At 30.6% G+C, this 9,098-nt stretch overlaps 1 protein-coding gene across 1 annotated transcript; it reads right to left on the reverse strand.

Moving 5' to 3' along the window:
• Window positions 1-746: 746 nt before the first annotated feature.
• On the reverse strand, window positions 747-6,723 carry LOC107879638 (early nodulin-93-like). The gene is made up of 4 exons (XM_016726635.2): window positions 6,383-6,723; window positions 6,192-6,253; window positions 1,174-1,249; window positions 747-1,048 (listed from the first exon to the last, which is right to left on the reverse strand). The coding sequence occupies exons 1-4, from the start codon at window positions 6,423-6,425 to the stop codon at window positions 972-974; spliced, it is 258 nt and encodes an 85-aa protein (XP_016582121.1). The 5' UTR covers window positions 6,426-6,723; the 3' UTR covers window positions 747-971.
• Window positions 6,724-9,098: the final 2,375 nt, after the last annotated feature.

Here is a 9,098-nt window from a genome sequence, read left to right on the forward strand (position 1 = left end):
TTAATATTATAATTTGGGAGAGATTTTAGGGAAGTAAATATTTGAAAAAAAAAAAACAGCTTGGAGATGGAAGATGTTTTGATTGATTATAATTTGGGAGAGATTTTAGGTAAGGAAGTCTTTTGAAAAAAAAATAAATATTGATTATAATTTGGGAGAGATTTTAGGGAAGGAAGTCTTTTGAAAAAAAAAATAGCTTGCATGAGTTAATGGTGGAGTAAAATAGGATGTGGAGTTTTGTTGATATGTGTCAAGAGTAAAGTTGAAAACCGATATTTTATGTAAATTTTTGTGTAATTTATCGAAAGAAAATACTACTGCCGTCGCAAAAAGACTGTCCAGTAAATCAAGAGAAAGATATTGCAATATTGTGTGTTAGTATATTACAAAGTTTCAAGAGGGAACATTTTGATGGAAAAGACGGTGCAAGCTTTGGTTTGCACTTTGTTATGCCGAAACCTAAATGTTAAGTCAAGAACACTTTCAAATGCCATTTTTTCTTTTTTTGCATCCGTTGTCGCATTCTTTTTCAGACGATATAGTCATAAAGGTTGTTTCAAATGCCACTTCTTTCTTTTGCGCTCGTATAAAGGTTGTTTCAAATGCCACTTCTTTCTTTTGCGTTCGTCTCACGATATAGTCATAAAGATGCACATCTTGGTGGGAAAAAGATTTTGCTCTTAAATTAGAGAATACATGGTAATTTTATGGAAATCACATTTTAAAATATCACAAAATGTCATAGATGATCTAAAGCTAACAAATATATAGCAAAAAAGAGAACTCTTCCACTAAATGAGTAGAGAACAACATTATAAGTAAATGGAAAAAGACAGCATAGGCACTTCGTTAAGCTAGAACAACATTTCCAAAATTTAAAGGGAAACACCAGCAGAATATTATCTACATAATTACTACTTACAAGATTTATTTTATTTTTCAAATAATTTCTTGATTTTATCGAGTCATGGTCACTCCCACCTATCATGACCTCGGTGCTTCTTCACCATAGACTGTTCAGCACTGAAGGCAAAAGAAGCTGCAGTCGCTGGAAAAAAAAATTGAACTTCATTGGGAAGAATACAACAATGATAGGATTCATTGGGAAGAATACAAGAATGAAATATCTAATTAATTGAAGATAAATAGATGATTTTGGATTGGATTACTTACATGCAGATATGATGAATGTTTTACCAGCGTAATTTATATTTGCCTTAGCCCATGGACAGTAACGACCAACAGCAAACTGAAAAAAGAAAGAAAAAAGATTAAGGACAGAAAGATTCACACAAGGTATTCGGATAAATTTTATATATGACCTCTGAACTTTCATTTTATTGTAATTGAAGTTGCTAAATTATTTTGAGAAAAAGACACCAAGTTTGGGCCAATGGACATAAATGTCCTGTCGGGTATATTAATGCCACATAATAGTCATTTTTATTTTTTCTCAATTTGGGTCATTTTATCCCATGTATTTAAGATACAGTTTATATATCATATTGATACAATCTATATATAATACTGATATAGTTTTCAACTTGGGCCATTCGGTCCTTTTCTAAAAATATTTTCAGTTTTTTTATGCTACAAATTTTTTAATTGAAAAATATTATGCTTTTTTTAATTGTTTAAAAATAACAATTAAATATAATTATATAAAACGGTATAATTGTTATATAGAATATGTATCTAGATAAGATATATGTATAGAAATTGTATAGTTCTATCAAATATGTATATGTATAAAATATATATAAAAAACATATAAAAAGTGTATAAAAATTATATAATTGTTGTATAAAATGTGTAAAGAAAAATGTATAGTTATTGTATAAATTGTGTATTGAAACTATATAATTTTCGTATAGAATATTTATATGTATAAGATATGTATAGAAACTGTATAGAAGGTATGTAGAAACTGTATAGAACAAGCTAACAAATTGAAATGGCTAGAAAGTGAAATTTGTTATAAATGTATTTACATTATAGTGAATGTCTATCAAGATCTATCAAGATCTATCAAGATCTAGTGATATCTATCAGGATTTGACGTATCTGTCTTTTAGTCAGAAACTAGGAGTATTTTTCCTATAAATAGAGAGGTTTTGTTCATTGTAATCTCAATCTTATAATCTCTCATACAAGAGAATCCCTCAAGAGAAATAAAGAAGTCTCTTCTTCTTCTTCTTCTTCTTTATTCTTTATTATTTCATAACACGTTATCAGCACGAGACTTTGCCAAATAAGGTGAGATTATAAATCTAAAGTAATTTCAAGGTTAGTAATTCCTTATGTTATTTGTATTTTGCTACTAATAATATAATTATTGTTGAGTTTGAGGAAAAATAATTGGTTTGGAACCATTTATGTTTTAAATTTATTCCTCAAGAATAATATATTATCAAAAGGGATGATAATGTGCTGGGTTTAAGTCCCATCGATTTATGCCTAAGACGCCTTTATATGGATAAGGCGTTGAGTTTGAATCTCAATACACCATATTGATGATATTATGATGGCTACGACAAAATAATGGGTATTTGGTGAAAAATCATGAAATATGTCCCATTAAATATGCTCCATTCCTTGAATTGAATGTGATAGCAATAAATCATATGTATTCCTCAATTTACTTTTGTAGTAGCTATCGTAATTTGATATGCTTAAAGCATGATTATATTCCATTCCTGGAAATGAGAATTTCGATTATTCTAAATCAGATCTAGACCCTAGGGGTAAATGTGACTGTATATAAATTCGAACGTGCTCGTGATTGTAAGTAAATCACAATCCACCTCCGAAAAAGGCAAAATAATTGAGAAAGATTATTTTGAAATCTAGTTCTGAAGTAGCAAATTTAAAATTTATTCATGTAATAGTAAATCTGAAATTTACTAAAGTAAACTTGGAGTTTGCTAGAATAAAAGTTCATATATTGACATGAACGATCGACATCCCAAAGATGTGCATACTGAGCATTGAACATATATTGAAGAATTCAAAAATTCATTACTTTTAATGTTGCTTGTTCTCATGATAAGTTGGTTGGACCAACTAATTTTGGGATTGAATCCTTTAAAATCTGAAAAGTATAAAAGGTGAAAAAGGACCCGTTCACCTATCATGTGATATGTTGAAATGATGCATCAATAAGATGATCACATGTACATTTATTGTCAACTTGTAGCTTGACATTCATAAAGTTTTTTGCTCAATAAAATTGAGTTAAGAGCATAACTTTCAGATTGTGTAATAAAGACAATTCATCTTGATGATGATGGTTTAACATTGAATGCCTTCGATAAATATCTAAACCATTACTAATGAGAACAAAACTTTATGTGTTGGTCTGAAATTTGATATGTTGCATACAATAGCACTTGTATGTATTAGACCACTAAATTATGATTATTTCTTTCCACTCAATTGGTTCAAGGTCAGGAACCAACTATTCCATCTAATAGTTTTAATGTTCGGTATACGATTAATGAATATATCATGATGCACAAAGATGGAGGATGTATGTTAGTTTTCCTAACATAAGGGGAAGATTATAAGCAGCTATGAAATATATTATAAATTATCATCAGATCCTTATTCAAAAGATAATTCTAGTCAAACATCGAGCGCAACTCATATTTAAGCTGCAAGTGTTCCTATTTTGTGTTCATAAAGGACAAAGTCTATGCAAACGCGAAACGTGGTAGACCAATCGGTTTCAAATAAAATAATCCTTGGAAAGAATAAAGAACAAATAATCATAATAAGAAGGCAATATGCTCTTGAAGAACCTACGACATAACATTTCATGAAACCTTATGAGAGGTTCAGGTACTTGAAAATAATGAAGTGATGAAATCTCAAAATGTTATGTCATACTGTGAATCGATACGAAATGATATATCATCAATGATATCTTTGATATAATATTGGCCCAAGATTGTAAAAGATTACGAGGATCCGAATTCTACGTTTATTTAAGCATGCTGATGTAGAAATATTTATCAAGTGACCTGAAAGGATACATTTTGGTAAGCATATAACTTATTTGATTTGCAGTCCAGACACTTGAAGATGTCACACTTGACATGTTGGATATTGTTACTTGACAAAAATCCATATGAAAATTCCTAAAGGATTCAAAATGTCTGAAGCATATAAAGTTTCTGAGAAACTTTTTATTATCCTCATAAGATATAATTTGATGATTTGAATATCATTGGAACTCTTGGAGAGTTTTCAAAAGCAATAGATTGTTTGCTGACATGAAAAATATATCGAATTGAATTGGTTATGAAGTACTATATCATAGTGCAAGTGGTGCACTGGTGTATCTTGTAAAACTATAAGGCCTGATATAGCCTTTTCAGTCAATTTGTTAAGCAAGACATATTTCTGCTCCTACTAGGATACATCAAAATGGGATAAAATACATGAGTTTATTTTATTCTAAAGATTGTAGTTCTGATTTTATTGTTCATGCTGATATTGGGTACTTATTTGACCCGCATAAATTTCAATCTCAAATATGCAATGTGTTCACATGTAGGGACACTGTCATATCTTGGAGATATACAAAGCAGTGTATCTAACCACTTCATTGAACCATGATGAGATAATAGCTATTCATGAAGCTAGCCGAGAATGTGTCTGATTGGGGTCCATGATACATCTCATTTGAGAAAAGTGTGGTTTGAAATGTGACAATGTACCCACAGTTTTATACAGAGTAATGCAGCATGAATAACACATCTTAAGGGAGGATTCATAAAAGGAGATAGAACGAAGCACACTTCATCAAAGTTTTTCTACATACATGAGCTACAAAAGAATAGTGATATTAACGTGCAACAGATTCGTTCAAGTGACAATGTGGCTGATTTATTTCCCAAATCTTCTCCAATTGCAACTTTCAAGAAGATAGTGCACAAGATCGGGATGCAAAGGTTCAAGAATGTTCTCATTAGGGGGAGTTAATACGCGCTGTGCTCTTTTTTCCTTTCAAGGTTTTGTCCCATTGGGTTTTCCTTGTAAGGTTTTTAGTGAGGCAACCGAAATGCGTATTGTTAGAGATGTGTACTCTTTTTCCTTTACTAAATTTTTTTTTCACTGGATTTTTTCTAGTAAGGTTTTAACGAGGCACATTATCTATCTAGACATTCAAGGGGGAGTGTTATAAATGTATTTACATTATAGTGAATGTCTATCAAGATCTAGTTGATATCTATTAGGATTTGAAGTATCTATATTTTAGTCTGAAACTAGGAGTATTTTCCCCTATAAATAGAGGGGTTTTGTTCATTTTAATCTCAATCTTATAATCTCTCGTACAAGAGAATCCCTCAAGAGAAATAAAGAAGTCTCTTCTCTCTCTATTTATTCTTCTTCTTTATTCTTTATTATTTCATAACAAAATTTAAATTTCATGTTCATTTTTGTGAAATTTGTTTGATCTGAAGTGACATTTATATTCTTTCTCCAATTATTTTTTTGTAATAGAAAAACCGCTCCACTTTATTTAAGTATCACAAAAACCGTTTAACTAATTTTTGTTCTTAAAATGTTAAACTTTGCCTACGTATCATTAGAATCACTAGGAGAATGATAGAGATATTTTATATGATACTTAGATAAGCTGAATTTAAATGGTGTTCTGGTTACAATAAAATTATTGAGAGGCTTATTGTGATTCTTACACAAAACTAAATGATTTTTAGGTCACAAAAATTAATGTCGGGCTTTCTGTGACGATTAACTGAAGTTAAAGTGATTTTTATGTTACAAAAAAGTAGTTTGATGAATTTGATGAAATAAAAAGTTGATAACCCTTCCTACTCGTGTTATCACGTAAACATGATTAAGTGATATATATCCGCAAATAATTTTTAATTACTCCTGCTAAAATTAATTAATTTAATTTGATATAGATATCGAGAAGGGAAATTTTGGTGTAACTTGTACTACCATGTGATTAAGAGGTCAAATATTCGAGTTTTGGAAACACTCTCTTGCAGAAATGCAGAGTGCCTATCTATAATAAACTTTTATGATTCAATCCGAGGTTAATGTACCAGACTATCCTCTTTTTTATAAATACTGACTTTGAATAAAATATTCCCCTTTTTGACTCCCTCCAAAAAAAAAAAAAAAAGCAACTTTTGGAAATGGAGAGAATAGATTACCACAACTAGAGAAGTAAGAGCACATGTAGTGGCAGCTCCTTTAAATCCATCTTGAATGATGTCTGCATAATCAAGCAAGATTATAAATTTCTTAAAAATAAATAAGAGGATTAGAAAAATAATAATTAGAAATGATAACTACCTCACTTTCTTTGTTGAGTGATTATATGAGAAAGAATTGAAGAAAATACCTTGCACGTCTTGATTTTTCTGCTCTTCGGTAATGGGTGGCATTTTGCTTATTTTGTCTCTAATTATAATGAATTATTGTCAAGAAAGAGATGGTAAAATCAAACTTTAGTTGTAAAACTTTTATTTATTTAAAAAAATGTTTCTCTGCATAAAAATCCTTATACTGGCCCTGTCTTCTCTCAAAATAAGGTCAACCTTCTCTATAGTTGTTTTAACAAGTTTGCCAAAAATTAAGGGAAGCTACTAAAATTAAATGGCCAAAATTGTGTTGTTTGATCTTTAATTTGAAAGGAGGAAAGGGAGTTTTCATTTTTCACCATTTCTCATAGATTGGTGGAGTGCGCAAAAGGCTCGATGGTGCATCATATGTAAGTGTATTTCACAATATATGTAGTCAAGCACAAAAAATAGGTGAGAATTTTATTTACTCGGGGGAAGGAGGATAATGAGGAAAAAGATCCTCATTATTATGAAACAAAATGGTGTCTTATGACCAATTATAATTTTGAATAGTATGAAAACAAGTATACATTGATCTCATGCAAGATTTTTTGTGAAAAGGGTCATACATACTTTATTCGTAATGCGATTATAAAACCGACCTTCTATATATTTATTGAAATTCAAGAAGGGGGTGAATTGAAAAATTTCTTTGAGTCGACTGATAATTCTTCACAGTCGACGCACCTACAAATCAGTATATTTAACAAAACAAATTAGATTTAAACGAATAAGCAAGTAAATAAGTAATTGAAATAAAGATACAAAAATTTATCCTGGTTCGCATCACTAATGTGGTGCCTACTTCTAGTCCCTTTGAATTTCAAAGTTTCCCTAGATTTTTTCAAAGAGAGCCGAAGTACAAGTATAGTGAACAAGTTTTGAAGCTTATTTTGATTTTCAGATCTTGTGACATAACCTCAATCGGTATGATTAAGTTGACTCAATCTTACTCTTGTGTAACTATTGTAAACTGAGAAGTACAAAGTTTTATGGAGACTAAGATTGAGACACACTAAGAATTTTCTTTGAAGTTGCGTGTATTCTTCGATCTTTAGTCTTGGCTTTTATATACTTCAACAGCTTCTTCTTCCTTTCTTCATAAGGAAACCCAAGGGATTTCTTCTCAATCAAGGATTTGAATTGATTTCTTGATTGAGGGATTTGCACCATATAAGATATGTTCATATGTGGTGCAACCTTCCTTTCTCACAACCATACATGTCCATATCAGATCTGTCCATGTAGAGGGTGTAATTTTCTTTTCTTTTGCCTTGCCGTGAGAGATCTTGTGGTGATTGATCTTCGATCATCCTTTCTTTTGCCTTGCCATGAGATATGTCCAGTAATATCTTTGATTGATGTGATTTTCATATTTAGCACAGGTTTCTTTGTGGATGGATGCTCCTTGCCTTGTGCAGTATATTCTTCATGCTTAGAGATCTTCTGTATCCTGCAAATTGTCAACTATTAGTTTGTCATTATTAAAACATATTACGTTGCTATGGGAGGCTAACATTTATAACCACAGGAACCAAAAGTAATATATTTAATAGAAGATTTTTAAACTTAAAAATATAACATTTATACTAAGTGTGGCAAAGAAATCAGGCTGGTCCGTTCCGGATCGGTTCTAACGCCGATACTGATTTCAGTAACCCGGTATAGGCCCGACCCCGGTACATCGATCGATGCGGACCTGAATGATTTTGCTGGTTGTTCAGTCCAGTCAACAACTTTTATATATATATATATAATAATTATGTTGGAAGCCAAAAGACTCTCTATTATTAATTATGCTCTAATACTCTTTAATATTTTGTGTGTTTGGCTAAATGGATGAATTTTTTTGAAGCAAGCTTCAATTGTCATCTCTCAATCTGATTTTTGGTTATATATATTTACTTTTACTCGTTCGATTCATTTGTTCAAATTTTCATCTTTATTTGTTTACTTATTATTAGTTTTTGTTATATTTGTATTATTTGTTTTTCATATTTTAATTTTTTTCACATTAAATATGTATGTTGGTAACAAAAGTAGTGGTAAGAAAATAATTTGGCAAAATAATCTTCTGGATCCTTGTACCTATCCGAGTTTATAATGTGGATACCTCTTTTTAGGTTTTTGTCATCTGAACCCCTCAACTCATCAAAGCACAATATTTTAAACTCCTTTTTTGACTTGACATCCTATGTGGCATAAAACCACACACAGGAGTGTGTGATACAAACAAAACAAGATTATGAGACCTTGTAAATAGGGCCTAGCAGTCACATTAGAGCTTATATTAGACATTTTCTTCCCCATTTGCTTCTATCATCATTGTTGGATAAATTTTAGCTTTTTTTTTCCTCTTTCTCGATCTTCTCTCTCCAACTTTTTTCTCCATTAATATTTTTTAACCTGTCGTTGTACTCTGATTTTTTTAGTGCAGTTTTCAATTTAATTATGACCCCATTTTAGTCATTGTTTTTTTTTCACCGTGATAGTTTGTGTTTGTTATTTTGGACTTTATGAAGACTTAAAATTCCAACAAAGTATAGACATGAAACAAAGTAAAACCACCAAAAAATTTCAACAAAAATAGTGTTAATTGACAAAATCTAAAAAGCAGAAAAACGACACAATAACTCAAACAAAAACCAACAAAAAAGCTAGAACAAGAAATAATTAGGACAATACGTTGATAAACTTTCATAGATAACTTCATAA

Source organism: Capsicum annuum, chromosome 8, assembly GCF_002878395.1.
Source record: "Capsicum annuum cultivar UCD-10X-F1 chromosome 8, UCD10Xv1.1, whole genome shotgun sequence".
Classification (NCBI taxonomy): Eukaryota; Viridiplantae; Streptophyta; class Magnoliopsida; order Solanales; family Solanaceae; genus Capsicum; species Capsicum annuum.